Raw genomic sequence first — 18,954 nt, forward strand, 5'->3', positions numbered from 1 at the left:
CTAAAATAACTTACTTGCTGAATCTATAATTAAAGTTCTCTAATGTGCTTTGAATATATTGCATCTACACTCACTTTTGAAGTAGAGCGGTTCTTGAAATCACATATATTATGTGTTTTCCTCTGAAGTGCTTAGGAACACAATGCATTTTTGGCTTCCTGTCATGTACAAGTGCCCTATCTATGCTAACCAATTGTAATCCACTGACAACCTGGACACACTGTGAGTGGTAGAAAAGCCAGCAGCTGCATCTACTTAGGAAGACACAGCATAAGCACAGTGGTTGTTTAGCTCTGCAGCGAATTCCATTTGTAAACTGGATAAAATCCTAGTTTATCTCTGCATCTGGCTTCATGTGAAAAGCACTTCTATGCCTCAGCTTAGCTCTACTCCTTGACTACTACTGACACTTTCAAGGAGGGAGGAAATAAATGAGAGAAAGAGAGAGACCATTACAATATTCCACCAACATGGCATGAAATAATAAATCAGTATTGCTGACCTTACACACGCAAAATGTACAGACCCTAAGGCAGTCATTCTCAAACTTATTTGATCATGCCCCCCTTCTTTGTGTCTAATAGTTTATGCACTCCCTGCCCCAGGCACCCGGCCAGCAGCTGCCGCGCTCTGGCCACACAGCTCTGAAGTCAAAGCAGATAGCAGTGGCTGCTGGCCAGGTGCCCACCTCTGAAGGCAGCACCACCACCAGCAGCATAGCAGAAGTATGGGTGGCATGGTATGGTATTGCCACCCTTACTTCTCTGCTGCTGCTGGTGGTGACACTGCCTTCAGAGCTGGGCCCTCGGCCAGCAGCTGCCACTCTCTGGCTGCCCAGCTCTCAATGTGTGCAGTAAGATTTTTTCCCCTAAAGCTTCTCATGCCCCCCACCCCCAGAATACATTCTATGATATCCCTGGAGGCATCCCCCTCCTCGGGGCACACACACACCCCAGTTTGAGAATCTCTGCCCCAAGGGATTAAAAAATACAAAACTCTGTGCCATGACCCTGTTGCAACAGTCCCCAGACCACCAGCCAACAAAGATAACAAAGGCTCTCTCCAAAACATGCAGGGTACCCACAACAGATTAAGCATAACAATTTTCTATTAAATATGATGACTTACAATTCATTTATATATGTTTTTCAATAGTACTTACTATTAGATTTTGCTTTGCACAATGCAATTCAAATATAAGGAAACTCAGACTTGCAACTACAGTGGAGACATCAGCTCTGTAGCGATCAGAGAACAAATCAATGCCAGGAATAAGTTTGTGTATTTCGTATTGTGCAAAGTCACAATCAGCTGTGGGATGTGGAATAGAGACTCTAAACAGTGTCTGAAAATAATAAAAATGACATATTTGTAAGTATATATGCAGCTGTGAAGCATAAAAAAGGATGAACAATTCCCAAAGCTCAAAATGAAATTCAGTCAACTTCTATATTTCACCTGGTTCCAAATAAAACCATGCAAAATTGTAGAGGAATGATTAATGTTTTCATGTCTGAACCTTGATCGAGTGAGAGATCCGGCTGTAGATGGATAGAAGAGAGCATCAGATGACACTGAGCAAAGCACAGAAGGAGATCTAGGTCCAGAAAAGCCACAAACAATGTCTATTTGTCTGGATAGGTAAATTATATTCAAAGGTAAATTAAATTCAAAATTACTGCTAATTTGTTTTCAGTGGCTTTCTCTGTGTTGGTCTTCTTGGTCTGATAGGCAGAATGACTATCATCATCAACCAGTATTTTCCTGCTCTCTAATTCTATCCTTTCCTCCTTCAGAATTTTCTGGGAACCTATGCAGTCCCTGAGCAGATTTATAACAACCAGTTGTGTGGCAAAGGGAGAGGTGCTGGTAGTCTTAGTTATTTGTTGACTCAGGACTTGGAGGGAAGTCTGCAACAAACAAACTAAAACAAACACACCCACACCCACATCCATCCCAATAAACAAAATTACCACAAAAGAAGCCTCAGCAAATATGCCACTTCCTGCTAAGAAACCTTCCTAATGGGGTTTAGGGCTCAGCTTTCCAAGTCAGAGCACATCAAAACAAAACTTTAGATAGAGTGGAAGAAGTAGAATAGTAAATCTCCAGAGAGGCTCTTGAAAATATGTCAGGTAACCCCTAGGAGAAGAGTATAAAGCCTCCTGATAGCATACAGCAGGGCTGGCCAACCTGAGCCTGAGAAGGAGCCAGAATTTACCAATGTACATTGCCAAAGAGCCACAGTAATACATCAGCAGTACCCCATCAGCTCCCCACCGCTCCAGCCCCCAGCGCCTCCCACCCACCAGCAGCCCTGCCAGTCAGCTCCTCCCACCTACCATAATAATCTGTTTCGCATGAGTGGGAAGCTGGAGGGGGGGGAAGGGAGAGGAGCAATGAGCTCATGGCAGGCTCGGGGGAAGGGGCAGGAGCCTTGGGGGAAGGGGTTGAGTGGGGGCAGGGCCTGGGGCAGAGCAGGGAGTTGAGCAATGAGCACCCACTGGCACACTGGAAAGTTAATGTCTGTAGCTCCAGCCCCAGAGTCAGCGCCTGTGCAAGGAGCCACATATTAACCTCTAAAGAGCCGCATGTGGCTCCGGAGCCACAGGTTGGCCACCCCTGGCATACAGGAAGGAATTAATGACTCATTCAAGTACTTCAGGAGCCAGGGAAAACAAGGAGGAAGGGCTTGTTGAGATTCCTCACCTCATGGAAGTCTTAAAGCATCTCTTTATGGAGAGTATCTTCCCCCACAGAAGGGCTTCTCTCTCTTTTGCACAAGCTCAGCAGGCTGGTTTGGTCTTTTACAGCCTGTGACTCCACCAACTTCCTGCTGCTTCTGGAAGAGTCACTACCACCTTTACACAAGCTAAGGGGCTGGTTTTGTCCGTCACAGCTCAGGACACTGCTTCAGCCACCTCCTTGTTTCACTGAGGTAGGTGAGATTTCTTTCATTGAAAGCAGAAACAACAATAGCCGTCCCAAGGTAAAAATGCTACTGTAAGAGGCAGAACCAATGGGAGGTTTTTTTCCCTTTTTTCTATTATGGTCTTCTTTGGTCACAAGAGAAATGGCTACTATTTGAAGACATGAACGCTACCCTCCTGTGCCTGCTGAGTGAGGGAGGAGTCAAAGTGAAAAAGCTGAAGAGAGAGCCCTAGAGAGTGGGAACATCCTGGATAATGATGGCCGGCATCCTGCCTGCCAGCGTCTTTGCTATGCTAGACCAAGCCACAGAATAGTACTGTTTTTGACATATGGACAGTAAGTTTAAATAGGGAAAATGTGTTTTCTTTGAGTTGTTTACTAAAGTTGATCCATCTTAAATGGATTTTAAGGGGCAAAACTTGTAGAAGGGCGACTATTGTACAAGATAAGAATGTTGTCTCTGAAATTGAAAATTCCTCCTATACAGAGTCTATGACATCACAGTTAGCACTCATGGCCTAGAGACTTGCCGTGTCTACACTGCCACTTATGTCGGCAAAAGCTATGTCGCTCAGGGATGTGAAAAAACAGACCCTTGAGAGACATACATTTCACCGGCATAAGTGGTAAACGTGCCCAGTGCCATGTGGGTGGAAGAGCCTCTCCTGCCAATATAGCCACTGCCACTCACAGAGGTGGTTCTATTATGTCGATGGGAGAGCTCTCTCCCATCGGCATAGAACATCTACATGAGTGATCTTACAGTGGCGCCGCTGCATCAGTACAGCTGTGCCACTGTAAGCTCCCTAGTGCAGGCATGGCCTTACTGTTTATATATTCATGCAGCAATGTGAAACACAAAATAGCGAGCATAAACCTGGGACAATAACTAGATTAAAGACTATACCAGAAAGAGGAAACAAAGTTATAAAACAACCTTCCAAACCAAACAAGTTATGGGACTTTATCCTTGTTAGGTACCATGGCAGTGGACTGATCATATTTTGCAGCACACTCCCATCAAGCTACAGCCATCTGAATGAACTAGGACAGATCCTACTCCAGTCATGCACAAGTATTTCCAATGGGACAATACTGCGATGATCGGCTGATACTATTGCTCTCGGATTCGTGGAATCAACATTTTTCACCTTTGTATCACAGACGGTATAGTGCTAATAGATAATTGAAATGCTTTTGCTCAAATGTTAGGATTTGGTTTCTATTCTTGGTGAAGTTAACAGGGCTTCAATCTGGATGGGTTCTATCCTCGTGGATCAGGCTGCAGCATAAGGATCCTAGGATGATGCATGTGATTAAAATAATACTACGAATTTTCTATTCTCCATTTTTTTGGATGAAGCTGATTAAGTTCCTGAGGCTGCATTGGTAACTATTAGCATAGACCCCTTGTGCGTATGAGAAATCCAGTTGACAGGATATTTGTGATCCCTCTTTCAGGATCCCTGTTTTTAGTAAGATAATCTCCATTCCCAGAGTATACAGAAACATCTTTACTCCTGACTTTGTTTCCAAAAGATTGCATTCTTAATTTAAAGATCTTACTTTCTTTCTAAGTGAAATTTTTATTCATTTGAATGCTCTGCCATACCTTTTAGAGGAAACTTCTAACAGCTGAAAATTTAGCATGAATAGTCAATATTTTGCATTACCAAAAGAAACATTCTTCAGTGAATTTTTTAAAAAGTTTCTATACTCCCGGTTACCTAGTTAAAAATGTATGACAATCTATGAAGACTCTGTAGAGATCTGTGACAGGAAGCACCCTGCTGATATTGATAGTATCTACTTCAAGAGGAAAAAATCTATTTGACTGGCAAATGTTTTAGCCATCTTCAGATTACAATATTTTATTTCTTCTCTGGGAGACTAACTTCTTATTGAAATGATAATTTTTGAGACTAAAATACATGTGCATAAGTTGGTATCTACCTTCAATCTTGACTCTACATAATTTGATATGGGAATATTTTTATATCATTGGCCATTTATTGAGTTTTATACCTTGAAAACAATATGCCAACTATTGAATAAATTCTAAATGAAAATATATCCTTACCTTAAAAAGTATAGCAGAGAAAATGCAGCATTTAGTTCTTAGTCTCACATTTGATGTCAATATATACCTAAGTATAACATATAGGTAAGACATTTGAATGTGTTCATTAATTTATGTTAATTAACAAAGCTTTTTTTCCTACTATAATAATTATTAATAATGACCTCTAGCAGTTTTTCAGATTTGAAAATGTTACGTCACATGGCTTAATGAACTACTGGAAGGTTCTCAATATTATGGTCATGAGGGCAGTGTAAGAACCTATATAGAAAAAAGAGAAATAAATAGATATGTGGCTATATCCTCCCTCATAATACCTCACCAGAGATTTCATGATGATTGGCCACTATGGTGTGTATAATATGTGCAAAGTGCTTTAATCTTTTGCATGTTATGGGGCAAAATCCTTACCTCTGCTCCAGTCCCATTACTTTGGGTAAGAGGGCCAGAGTAGCACAAAGGGGCTCTAAAAGCCCTGGAAATTGATGGAGAAGGATTCCCTCAGTGCAGGAATTGAGGAAGAAAGCTGTAAGGCTGCTTTCCCAGGGCTCCCTCACAAGCCCTAGCTGTGACAGATCTGGCAATTTCCTGCAACATCCTTGGGAGACCTAACTGAATTAAATGTAAGTATCTTTGGGGTTCATTGTATAATTATGGGCCAGTGTTGTATGTAACCTCCACGGTGGGGATATGTTTACATATGTGAGACCTGGAGGATCAAAGGACTATATTGAACAATGTGCCAGATAACAATGGACTTGTGGAACAAAAAGTGGTAAGTGGTTTTCCTGGGGAATATCTAGGGGGAGGTAAATATAAATTCCACATCTCTGGGGAATGCAAAAACCCAGCCTTTTGAAAATATGGCCTGAGGAGGGGTCACTGTCTGCTGATCACTTACTACATGAGACCAAGATCAAAGGCCCGTGCTGTAGAAAAGAAAAGGCTGAACTATTCCTGGTTGTTCTGGTTCTGAATCTGATACAGTCATGAACTTAAAAAGAAAAGGAGGACTTGTGGCACCTTAGAGACTAACCAATTTATTTGAGCATGAGCTTTTGTGAGCTACAGCTCTCTTCATCGGATGCACTCAGTGGAAAATACTGTATTTTATATTTTATTTTCAAGTACTCCTTTTCTTTTTGCGAATACAGACTTACATGGCTGCTACTCTGAAACCAGTCATGAACTTGTAAGCACAGGGAAAACCTAGTTGTGAGGTTTGATGGAGTGACACTTATCAGAGCCAGAGACTGGAGTTGGGGTGACCTCTTGAAAGCTTTTTAGCATGCATGTAGATACTTTTATTATTTTAATATGTTTTCTCAGTAATGCTCTTACCTTCAGAATAAATGTACTTGCTTATAAAGAGCTATACTATAATTCATAGCTGTGGGCCATTAGGCTGTCCATAGCCTTTGAAGAGAAAGCAAACAGGAGATGGTACCCTGTTTAGGCAGTCTGGCTTGCTGGGAATATCAGTGTAGGCAGGGAACTGCACAGCCTGGAAAAATCCTGGTCAGGAGGCAGACAGACACGGGTTACTACCCAAAAAAGGTGACGGCTGAGGAGATGGGTACCCTTGGTGGACCACGGAGGGGGAATACAGGTGCATTTGCCCCGAACTGTGACACTCACATGGGGTGGAAGTGTACTGGGATTGCGGCCATAGTGCTGCAGAGATTCTGGGTGCACTGTGGAGCAAGGCATCCCAGGGACAGGCTGCTGCTTAAGTTACACCTGGGGCTGCAGAGCAGCTCAGGATCAGTGGCCACAAAAGGTAGTTTAAGCCACCTATGCCCCCACCCCTTTTTTCCCCCCTTGGCTGCTAATTCTGTGCCATGCCTCTTAGAGGCACAAAACAGAATCTTAACTATGGTCTTTTAACAGTATGCATACCATAGCTTGGCTGATATAGTTATTTGTGGTAGTCCGGCATACAACAGATAAAACTTCATCTGACCTAAGACTAATCAGAAAAATTACAATTTTTCCGCATTAAATTTGCCCTGATATATTAATATTCATTAAGAGCACTAACTTGAGAATTTTGATGTTTCTATTGAAAATTAATAAGGATGTAAAGTCCTTTTGGCTACAATTTGTCAATCATTTATTAGATTTTTATGTTTTATACATATATTATTATTCTATTCCTATGATCCCTCCCTGTGCCATGCAGCTGCAGTTAAGATCAGAGGGCAGTGCTTGAGAGAGGGGGCTGTCCGCAGAGTGTTCTCAAAGAGGGCCACTTCCCTTTAGAATACTCTCCACGTGCTGATCTAAAATAGCTTAAATCTGTTAACCTTCTGGGCATGCTACAAAGTTCAAGTGCTTGAGTGGGAACTGGAAGAAGACTGAGGAAGCTGGGGGATTAATTTTTGTTTTAAGGAAAAACTGTGATGCAGTGTGGGAATTTACAGTTATACTGTATTGGGCATGCTCACTGTTAATTAGCAAGGGACATGGTCAGGGTAATAGCAGAAGTACAGCTGCTTTGACTGATTTTGTTTTATAACTCCTCTTTAATGTGTTTTTAAATTTATGTTGGGGCACTCAAGGCCTTAGATGGGCATTTGTTGATGTGGAGTTCTAAAATCTAAAGAAATACATTAAAAAATAAAATACTTACTGAGCTATCTTAGCCGCTAAAACTGCTGCATGCAAGCACCCCCAAATTCCAGCTTGATAAATACATTTCTCACTAAAATGTTTAGAACTTCCATCCGTAAAGTCGTCAGTAACATTTTTTGAAAAGCCATCTAACTCTTGCCAGTTGTTAAGTACATCAGCTATGTTAAGTGTTTCATCAAGGGCTTGACACCAGTATTTAAAAGCAGCTCTGTAACATAAAAAAATGTATCCATCATATTGCTGACATCTTCTGTAGCAGAAGAAGAGTTTTATTCTGCTTTCTATCAGCTACAAATAATTGTTATTCAGACAGAAAATTGGAATCTAGTTTGTAAGACAAAAAATATAATTTTTGATCAACTCACAAGTTGATCAATATTTTACTAAGATCAAATAGCTGTACGGTAAATGACATAGTTACTTCATAGAGACGCATATATATCGGTTCCAGAGAAAGCCATTCATTAATGTAGTTAGTAGAGAAAATGGATGGGAGAACAATATGGAAATGAAGACAGCAGGTTAACTCATAGAAGAACTGAAAGTCAGGAGAAATATAGATAAAATTACAAAAATAAAAAGTGTCATTTTTGTATCTACTGTTCATCCAGTGACTATGTACCTCTTCTTTCCTGCATAAAAGTGAAGATTTCCAAGTTCATGTAGAGCCTGCACCTTGAGGTCTCTCTGGTTATTTATTTGAAGGATTTCTGTTTTTCATCAATTAGAAAAAAATCCATTATAACATTAAAACCATTACTGGATCTTGAACAACTTTGCAACAGAAATAGATTTGCACACGGGAGATAGTAAATAAGATTATGAATATTTTATGTAAAGGTTTCTGAGGATTTGGGGATATTTTAATTTCAAATGTGTGACTGTGGACCCAACTCTATTCCTACTAACTCCAACTGGAGCAAGACATATGCATGAATCTCTTTCAGACTGATTAAATGGACAGAACTTGTTTGAAAATAAGCATTCATGATACAAATGCAATTCTCTCATTTCTACAGATTGCATACAGCAGTTTAAAAAATCATAAACCCCCTTAGCTGTCAAATGGTTTCCTGGGAAAAGTCTATAAAAGGAAGTAAAGGGACACGGTCAGATGATAAAATCATGAGCCAGATTCTCAACTGGTGTAAATCAGCGAAGCTCCACTGAAGTAACATTTTTCATATGAAGAGATAACTACTGAAAATTGTGACTGAGGTATTGGCTTGTTTTGGATCATATTGGGGAAATTATTTTTTATTGCGGGGTGGGGGTAGGGGCTGTCCCATAATCACTATGTGGATGGGGAATACCTGCTGTGAAGACTGTCTGACGTGAAAGGGACAGAGAATAAAACTGCATGAAGAAGAACATGAACATAGGTAAACAGAGTTGTTTGTATTAGCTGTAAACAAAAATATGTAAATATCTTACCAATAGTTTTTTCATATGAAGAGACAACTACTGAGAGCTGTGACTCAGGTAATGGTCTGCTTTCGACCCTACTGGGGAAATTAAATTTTTCTTGAGAAAGGTCATGTGGTTTTGGTAGAAATGTCAGTTCAGCTCCCACACTAAATTCCACTTTTTCATTTGAAGAGATCCGATAGGGTACTCTTCCAAAGGTATCTAGGTCAGAAATGTAATTTACTTACTAAATATAGTTTACAGCCATATTTCCTTCACATAAATGATTCTAAACCATATCACCCAAACAAAATATTTTCAGTGTCTGATTTCTACATTACATTTCTGGTCTTTATAATAGCAGGTTAGAAGGAATAGCCAACTTGTGATTAAAAGTGAATAAACATGGGAAAAGAAAAGCAGGCTGCATTTTTCAGAAACATTTTCTATCCCTGCAGTATATATATTAATTTGCACTGAATAAATGAATAATGACACACTGAGCATTACTTGTACTCTGGATTTAGCCTGAAAGCACTAAACAAACAAGTTTTTAAATGTTCCTATTTGCCCCATATAGCTTTCAAGGAGAAACTTTCCAGGACCAGAAAGTCAGTCAGCAAGTCAACACAATGTCAATCCAGAGATATACAGCAAATTAAGTAGTATTCTATTTTACACAGTGATGAATGCTGGAATCATTGCAGACATGATGTTCTGTATGCCAAGTAACTGTGGTTCTTCAAGATGTGCTGTCCATATGCACTGAGGCTGACCTCATACACCACATGGTATAAAAGCTGGGGTGACCCCAAGTGTCCCTCAGTTCCTTTGCCAGTATAGAATCCAGGTGTTATAGGATTCTGTAGTTATGTGGAAGAAACATGGGTTGTGGAATACACCTCTAGAGGAATCACAAGTACAATAAAGTAAGTAACTGTTTCTTCTTCTTCGAGTGCTTGTCCATGTTATTCCACTCCTGGTGCCTTACAAGCAGTAACCTACATCATGGAAGGTGGATGCTCAGAGTCTACCTGAATAGCAACTGCAAGACAGTTTTGCCAAAGTGGGCATCAGATTTTCATGACTATACTAAGGAGTAATTTTGTGTAAATGTATGTACTGAATCCTATGTTGCTGCCCTACAAATTTTTCAGATTGGAACACTTCTCAATGAAGCTGTGGTAGCTGCCTGAGCCATCGTGAAGTAAGCTATAATGTTGAAGCTGGGTCTAAATTCGCATATTCATAGTATAGCTTAAGGCAAGTAGAAATCTAGTTGAAAAATCTCTGGGTCTAAGTAGCTTGATCTCTTACCCTATCTGTATAAACTACAAAAAGCAACATGTGGAGTTGGTCACATGTTGTGGAGGTTTCCCTCAAATGAGCGAATCATCGAGGTATGGGTAAATCTGGACTCCTTGTTTTCTCACATAACAAGGGCCCTCAATGAAGGCCCTCAGTGCTGCCAATAGACCAAATGGTAGAACACTCTACAGATTTTGGAAAGTACCCACTTGGAATCCCAGCAGGATGAGCAGGATGGATTACTATGTGAAAATAAGCATCTTAGAGGTTGAGAGCTGCATACCAGTCTTGTGCCTCAATGAAAAAAAAGTTACAGAGGGCAGTTTTACCACCTAGAACTTGAATTTGCAGCTGAAGGTGGTTAGCTGTGTCTAGTCCAAAAATGTGCACCACTTCCTTTTTTCCTTCAATATTGAAAAGCATTAGGAATAAAACCCCTTCCCTTTGTATTATAGAGGCACTTCTTTCACTGCACCAAAACTTAAAAGGGACTCCACTTCTTGATGCAACACACTCTTGTGAAAGGGGTCTCTGAAAAGGGATTGGGAATAGGGCTGGTAGGTGGGGAGGTCTGGATTTCTCTAGAATACCCCACCTCTGTGATCTCTACATCCAATGGTCTGTAGTGGTGAGGTTCCAGGCCCCACAAAAATAAAACAAATGGTTCTGAAAAGCAGGGGGGAGGAAAAAGATACTCCAGAAAATGTACATGGCTCCCAAACAAGGAGTCAAATTAGCTGCCTTGATGATGACATTGAAAGGTCAACAGATAATGAAGGAGGAGGCAGATGATTTCCTCCTCTGGTATCTTTTTCTCTTTTTAGCAGAGGCCATCTGAACCTTCTGAGTGTAGTAACTAGAGCTGGTTGGGAATATTTCAACCAATTTTTTTTATTGGAACCAAAACTTGTATGTTTCAACAAAACTTTCAATGAGAAGGTTTCTAAGGTACAGAATTGATTTTTTAGGGTGGGGGGAAGAGAGAGAAAGAGAGAGAGACACCCTCCCCCCTCAGAAAATAGCACCATGCGAGGGCACTCATCTGACACATGGAAGACCCAGGTTTAAGTCCCTGCTCTGAATCAGGTTTTATTCAACCAATTTCTGTTGGTCAGAGAGACAAACTGTCAAGTTTACCCAGAGCTCTTCTTCAGATCCGGAAGCTTAAAAGCTTGCCTCTCTCACCAACAGAAGTTGGTCCAACAAAAGATATTACCTCACCGTCTTGTCTCTCTAATATCCTGGGACTAACAAAGCTGCAACAACACTGCATACCGCAATATAGGCAGTTTTAAACTCAAGAGACTACATTTGACCATATTGTAGATATGTTCATAAATGCTGATCTTGGATTTATTTTTTAAAAGTTGTAATTCATTGTGTCTTGAAAAATAAATGTTGTGATGCTGAAAGATGTTAATGGCTGCCATCATGAGGGTCTTTGACCTATAGATAATCAAAGACTGCACTGTCCTAAGTGCTCTTCTTTCAGGCTGAGTAGAAGGAGCAATCAAATGTTCCTCCATGTAGCTACCACAGTAAAATAGGAAGCCACATCCCAAGGCACTTGGGTACAGAACAAGGCCTGAACACGAACTAATCCAGGGAGAATAAGAGGAGGTTAACTGAAACTATTTGCAAATGCAAGGGCTATTATATTGGTTACAGCTGTATGTCTGAGTGTGAACTGAGAAGAAAGCCAGCAGAAACATGAGAAGCAGTCATGCATATGGCACTGCGAGGAAACCTAGAGACAGAAGCTTTTCTGAGGCACAGTACTCACTGGAAAGGCAGACTTGGATTTCTGAGAAAGGAAACTGCCTGCTGTTCTTTGTTTCTATTATGTTCAGGGAAACAGAACTCTATATACAATCCTTGTAAAAAAAATAGGACTGCATTAGAGACATTCCTAACTCTATCTTCAACTTCTCCTCCTAATGAAAATAACTCATCAAGAGGCCCAAATACTGGCTAACAACTCAGGCCAAAAAAGGGCAACAAGAATTAAATGGGTAACGTAAAGCTGTAATGAATGAATGAAGCTGTAATGAAGAACATAAGAACAGCCATACTGGATCAGACTGAAGTTCCATCTAACCCAGTATCCTGTTTTCTCAGAGTGGTTAATGCCAGGTGTCCCAGTGGGAATGAACAGAACAGGTAATCAACAAGTGATCCATTCTCTGTTGCCCATTCACAGCTTCTGGCAAACAGAGGACAGGGACACCGTCTCTGCTCATCCTGGCTAATGGCCATTGATGGACCTATCCTCCATGAATTTATCTAGTTCTTTTTTGAACCCTGTTATAGTCTTTGCCTTCACAATATCCTCTGGCAAAGAGTTCCACACGTTGACTCTGCATTGTGTGAAAATATACTTCCTTTTTATTTTTATTTTTTTGAAGACTATGGCTGTTCTTATGTTCTTAAAGAGAAAAATGTTTGATTAAATTTTGGCCTTACCAGAGTTCAGAATTTTTCTTTAAATAAAAGTGACTATTATCTTACTCTCAACTATCACTGGATTTTAAAAATTGATTTTCCAATATTTGCTACTAAAAATATGTACCATGTGCAGTCACTTGTTATAGGGGTGGCTTGGAACCACAAACATTTGATAATTAAGGGACACCATAACAAACACCTTACCTTGTGTGTGAGCAAGAAATAGCGAAAGCAATTTTCTGCTGTGTCTAAGTGCTCTGCTGTGGTATTTAGATTTTTCTAGGGTTTCTCTGAAACATTTCAGTGTGTCTGTCACATCAAGAGGGACACAAACTAAGGATTGTGCTTGACTGCCATCTAAAAGGAAGTAGGAATTAGTAACAATTTTTATATTTTACAGTGAAATATAAGAGCATAGATGTAGTTGAACAACTTCTCAACTATTAGACAAAATACATTTAATACACTGGGTTGATTAGATTTCCAATTGGTTTATGAACATAAATCTAAAGCATTAACAGACCGTTAATAACACTACTTTTAAACTTTTCAAATATGTTTTAGTGTTGTAAATAATAGATGGAGCACTGGGCACCAGAAGTGAGAGCAAGGATTCTGTCTTTATTGTGCTCTCAATGTCATCTATTGTTCAGTGATTTTACCCAGCTTCCTTAATTCACCCCCCACGCCCTCTCTTGTATGTGATACCTTGACACATATGTGATATTTAGAACCGTCTTCTTTTTCCTTCTGAAGGACCTGCCAAGGCTTTAAACTTTTCACTATTATCCAATTTTAATAGATTTGAAAGGCTCTTCTTATAATTACAACAGACCTGAACTATCTAGTCCAGGGATGGGCAAACTATGGCCCGGGGGCCACATCTGGCCCTGAAGATCCCACGAGGGATCAGGGTCCAGAGCTTGTGTGGCTCCATGCTGTAGCTCCGTACGGCTCCCGGAAGAAGCAGCATCTCCGCCCTCCAGCTCCTATGCATAGGGGCAGCCAGGGGGCTCCGCAAGCAGCCCCTGCCCCAAGTGCTGCCCCCACAGCTCCCACTGGCCAGGAATCGCTGCTTGAGGTAAGTGCCACCTGGAACCTGCATCCCTGACCCCGTCCTGCACCCCAACCCTCTGCCCTAGCCCTTAGCCCTAGCCCGGGACACCCTCAACCCCTCATCCTCAGCCCCACCCCAGAGCCCGCATCCCCAGTTGGAGTCCTCACCCCTGCCCCCACACCCCAACCCCCTGCCCCAGTCCCGTGCCCCTTCCCAAACCCTGAAGTCCTAATTTCTGGCCCCACCCCAGAGCCCTCACCCCAACCCCCAATTTCATGAGCATTCATGGCCCGCCATACAATTTCCATACCCAGATGTGGTCCTTGGGCCAAAAAGTTTGCCCACACCTGATCTAGTCTCTTTCAAAACAATATTTCTGAAGCACTCATACAGTTGTAAAAACAGAATTCAATAGCTTCCTAATTTCTATGAAAGAGAGATTCTGAGGTAGGGTAAAAATTAATACAAAACAAAACTTTTTGGAGAAAGAAAGGACTGGATTATGCTGGAATGTGTTCTGACCTGTATAAATATCTGGCATCTCAGGAACAAAATGGTGTCCAGAAACTGTCACTTCATTAAATCTGCTGGCAACACGCAACTGTTTTCCAATGAAGTTTCTGCAATTTATCTAAAAAAGAAGGTTTTCCACTTAGTCACTCATTTATAATTAAAATGGCCAATATTTTGTAATGTGGATTCCCCAAGTTAGGCACCTAAATCCATACTTAGAGGCCTAAATAAAAGAGGTCTGATTATCAAAAATACTAACCAGCTGCAATTGCCATATAAATCAACAAGAGCTTCAGATGTTCTGCACTCTGAAAAGCAGGCCTCTTAAGAATCTAGATGTAAAATCACATGCCTAACTTTCAGGCATTCGAGTTTGGAAATTTAGGGCCAAGACATCTACGTACTTAAAACTATCCCTCATTTCTTGCTTGTCAGAATTAAGAGCCATACAATGACATGCAATACACTATTACATATCATAACTTTCAATCTGTCATGTTTCTCATAAAATATTAAGCTTATTGTATTATTAGGATAACTGAGTAAGAATCATGGTATTGTGACAAAGTTCCTGCTCTACCTTGGTAGGTCTTGCGCTTATTGGCGGATTTGCTCGCCTTGGAGCTTCACGGCAGCCCTCAGCTTGGCCATTTTTCTGAATTCACAGTCCAGATCAACTCCTCCTGTGTCTGACCAGGAGTTGGGAGGATTTGGGGGGAACCCGGGCCCGCCCCTCTACTCTGGGTTCCAGCCCAGGGCCCTGTGGAATGCAGCTGTCTAGAGTGCCTCCTGGAACAGAAGTGCGACAGCTACAAGTCCCTGGGCTACTTCCCCATGGCCTCCTCCCAACACCTTCTTTATCCTCACCATAGGACCTTCCTCCTAGTGTCTGATAATGCTTGTACTCCTCAGTCCTCCAACAGTCCGCGTTCTCTCTCTCAGCTCCTCACACACACACACATACCACAAATTGAAGTGAGCTCCATTTTAAAACCCAGGTGCCCTGATTAGCCTGCCTTAATTGATTCTAGCAGCTTCTTGATTGGCTGCAGGTGTTCTAATCAGCCTGTCTTAATGGTCTCCAGAAGGTTCCTGATTGTTCTGCAACCTTCCTTGATACCTTACCCAGGGAAAAGGGACCTACTTAGCCTGCTCTCCTGCTGCTGCTGCCGCCGCCCTCTAGCCTGGGCTTTCCTTGCTTTTTGCCCCTGCTTTTGGCTTCCCCCCGACTGGGCCAGACGCTCTCCCCACTTTCTTTTCTTTTTGTTTTTGTTTTTCTTTCTCTGCTGTTGCTAGCGTGCTGGCCAGCTGCCGGCTGGCTATTAGCCCACCCGCCCTCGGACGCTGCTGCCGCTCCAGCTGAACCCCCCCTCCCCCCGTGAGAGAGGGGAGGCCTGCCAGCCCGCTTCCCTGGAGGGGGAAAGTGGAAGGACGCAGACCCAGCTGCTTGCTGTTTGTCTGCAGACCCGTCTCCGGTTGAGAGGAATCTTATCACTTGCTCTGGCATTTCTGGAATGCAAAAAAGAAAACCCGGAACAGACAAAGAAACAGCCATCTACCAGAGGAACACCGCCCGGGGAACTTACAAATCACCGTGGAGGGGGCCCAAGACTGAGTAACTTTCGAACTGTGCTCTTGTGTGGGGGGAGGCCTTGACTGTGTCGTGACTGTGTTTGTAGGGACACAGGGGGTGTGGCACGGAGCTGCCCCCCGATCCATCTGTGTCCTTCCAACCCCCATACTATGATCTTCACCCCCCCACACACTCCACCATCTTTGCTGGCTGTCTAACATCTGCCTCTGGAATCAGCTGCTTGTCCTGATTCCACCGTGTGGGCCAGAAGCACCAGCCAAACAAACAGGACTCTCTGGACAAGCGTATGGTGGTTCATGTGCCCCCCAACCCCGAATTGTCCACCCCACAGCTTGTCCCTTTCTACCTGACCCCAACTCCTGTTAACCACCTGCCACTGCCCCCGCTGGGGCATCGGCAATGGAGGGCACCAGGGTGACCTCCGCTGCTGCCATGCCCATCGCCTCCCCAGTCTCTAGGGAAGCCCCACCAGCCGGCGGGAAGGGCCAGGGCAAGAAAAGGGGAAGGGCCCCGCTAAAACCACCGGGCCCTCCATGGCAGGGGCCACCCCCACTGCTCCGGCCCTGTCACCGACCACAGCCTCCTTCCCCGCTGCCCCCTCCACCAGCTCTGTGGGTGTCCCTCCCTCACCCCCCAGGAAGTATGCCCGGGCGGCGGCGGCAGCCTGCCTGCCGCCTCGTCATCTCTCCCGCCCACCACCTCCGCCACCATCAATAGTGGCTGGGGCCCCTTTCCCACCATGACAAGGAAGCACGGTGTCCGATGCCTCCTGGTGCCCACCTCGCCTCACGTGGAGACCTACGTGCGGGCATTGGCGAGGTTGGTGGGGCCCTCAGCCATTGTGGCGGCCTCCAAAATGTACGGGAAGGTCGTCTTCTTCTTAGCATCGGAGGCTGCCGCCCAGGAAGCGGTGGAGAGGGGCCTGGCGGTGGGGGGGATATTTGTCCCCCTAGAGCCGCTGGAGGACCTGGGCGTCCGCCTGGTCCTCACCTCTGTCCCTCCTTTTCTCCCCAATGCTGCCCTGTTACCGCCCTTTCCACCCTGGGGAAACCTGTTTCTGTTATCAGCCCTCTCCCGTTGGGCTGCAAGGACCCCACCCTCCATCACATCTTTTCCTTTGGCCAGCAAGGGCAACTTCTACTGCTGTCAGCGGCATGTGACAGAGAGGCGATCAAGGGGTCCTTCCTAGTCCCCCACCAGGGGGCCCATTACCGGGTGTATTTCTCCATGGGGGAAGCCCGGTGCTACCTCTGCCGGGCATCAGGGCATGTCCAGAGGGACTGCCCCTTAGCCCGGCAAGGAGGGGCACCTGGGATCCCCCGAGACCCGGCAGGACATCGGCCCCGTTATTGCCGACGCCCCTGGCCATCCGATACCCGAACCCACCCCGCCTCCTCTTCGGACCACCACTTCTCCCGCTCAGGCCCAAGGGGCACCTCCCCTACAAAGCCCAGATGAGCGGGAGAGCACCGCCCTTGCTGCTGACAATCTGGCGGGGCCTATGGAGGAGGGTGTGGCAGAGATACCACCAGGCATGGGAGAGAGCGTCGTGGCGGGTGCCAATGGGGAGAACCCCAGGGCGACGGAAAGTGTCCTCTCCTCCATGTTCGAGCAGATCGAGGCCCTAGATCTGACCCCACTCGCCCAGGGGGAGGATGACCTTTTGCCAGCAAACCTCGATTTGGGCGACCTCACTCCACCCCTCTTTTCCCCATGCTCCCTCCCCCTAACTGCTGTTTCTGCTCCCACCTCCGAGGAGCCCCAGGACTCCTTCATCGACCCGGCCGCTGATGGCACCCCGCTGACGACCACCGAGCCTGCTCAGGTGGCAGCCAGCGCCACACGGCCAGGACACGAGCCGGCAGGGGCACCCCCCATTGGTGCGGAGCAATCCATTTCCTTCCCAGGTGGGGGCCCAACAGAAGATAATCCACCTCCTGATGCTGTAGCCGCTAAATCCACCATACAGCCCGTGCCTGGTATCACTGAGAGCTCCCTCCCTACCCCCTTAACCCTCGAGCCTGCTCGGGAAGCGCCACCATCCAGCTGCTTGCCTCCCTAAACCCAGAACCTCGCCCCTGCCCCTGCCCCTACCCCTATCCAGTCTACCTCCTGCGATGTTATTGCAGCCCCCGGGGCTGTCTCCTTCCCTTTTCCAACCGATGACCTCCAGGGAGCGGCCTTTGCGTTCTCCTGCCCCGACCCATTAGGGGCTGCTATTTTCCCTCCATCACCCCCTATTGCCCCAGAGTTTGAGGTGGGCCTAGACGCTCCAGCCCATCAGGCACCCTGTCGGGGGTCCGCACCCTGCTTGCCCGTTTTAGTGGGCCACGGGGCTGCACCAAGGGCCCCGCCGGGGAACAACTGGGAAACCGTAACCCCATCCCCCCCGATGAGCTGCGAGGAGAGCTGTGGAAGTTTTTAGAGGATGTCCGTGGCTCCCACAACAAGGTACAGCTTGCTCTCCAGCGATGGGGGGATTTTTTTCAAATCCTCTGGGCCACAAGGGCCCTCATGGGGGAAGGTAAAGGGACTGGGAAGCAGAATGCCGCGGCCTACTGGCGGGTCCGCGTCTTCTGTGACCAATTACCTACGGGATGAGTCAGGGACTGTCGCGCGGCCTGCTGGGGGATGCGAGCATCTCTGCCAGTGAGGACCCCCCCAGCGCGCCCCATGACACCTCTCACCATCACAACGTTAAACATCCGGGGTTGTAGGATTGCTCTCCGCAGGTCCCAGGTGCTCTCCTTCCTTCAGGAGGGAGGGTACTCTGTGATTTTCCTGCAGGAGACCCATATGGATCCGACCGCTGAAGACAGTTGGCGGCTGGAGTGGGGGACAGGATCTACTTTAGCCATTCCATGATTCGGAAGGCTGGAGTGGCGACCCTGTTCTCCCCCGACCTACGGCCTGAGGTGCTAGGGGTCGCCGAGGCCATGAAGGGTCGCCTGCTGCAACTCCGGGTCCGTATAGAGGGGCTTGTGG

The 18,954-nt window shown here is 45.0% G+C and overlaps 1 protein-coding gene across 1 annotated transcript in view; it reads right to left on the bottom strand.

Moving 5' to 3' along the window:
* Positions 1-18,954, bottom strand: part of CFAP54 (cilia and flagella associated protein 54) — a 207,597-nt gene that overhangs the window by 71,363 nt on the left and 117,280 nt on the right. Inside the window, exons 40-46 of the mRNA XM_073327473.1 lie at positions 14,385-14,493; positions 13,010-13,162; positions 9,080-9,274; positions 8,268-8,355; positions 7,644-7,853; positions 5,012-5,078; positions 1,163-1,345 (exon numbers count right to left, since the gene is read on the bottom strand). Of these exons, the coding sequence (XP_073183574.1) occupies positions 1,163-1,345; positions 5,012-5,078; positions 7,644-7,853; positions 8,268-8,355; positions 9,080-9,274; positions 13,010-13,162; positions 14,385-14,493 (1,005 nt within the window). The remainder of the gene's footprint in view (positions 1-1,162; positions 1,346-5,011; positions 5,079-7,643; positions 7,854-8,267; positions 8,356-9,079; positions 9,275-13,009; positions 13,163-14,384; positions 14,494-18,954) is intronic.

This window comes from Lepidochelys kempii, chromosome 1, assembly GCF_965140265.1.
Source record: "Lepidochelys kempii isolate rLepKem1 chromosome 1, rLepKem1.hap2, whole genome shotgun sequence".
In the NCBI taxonomy this organism is placed as follows: Eukaryota; Metazoa; Chordata; order Testudines; family Cheloniidae; genus Lepidochelys; species Lepidochelys kempii.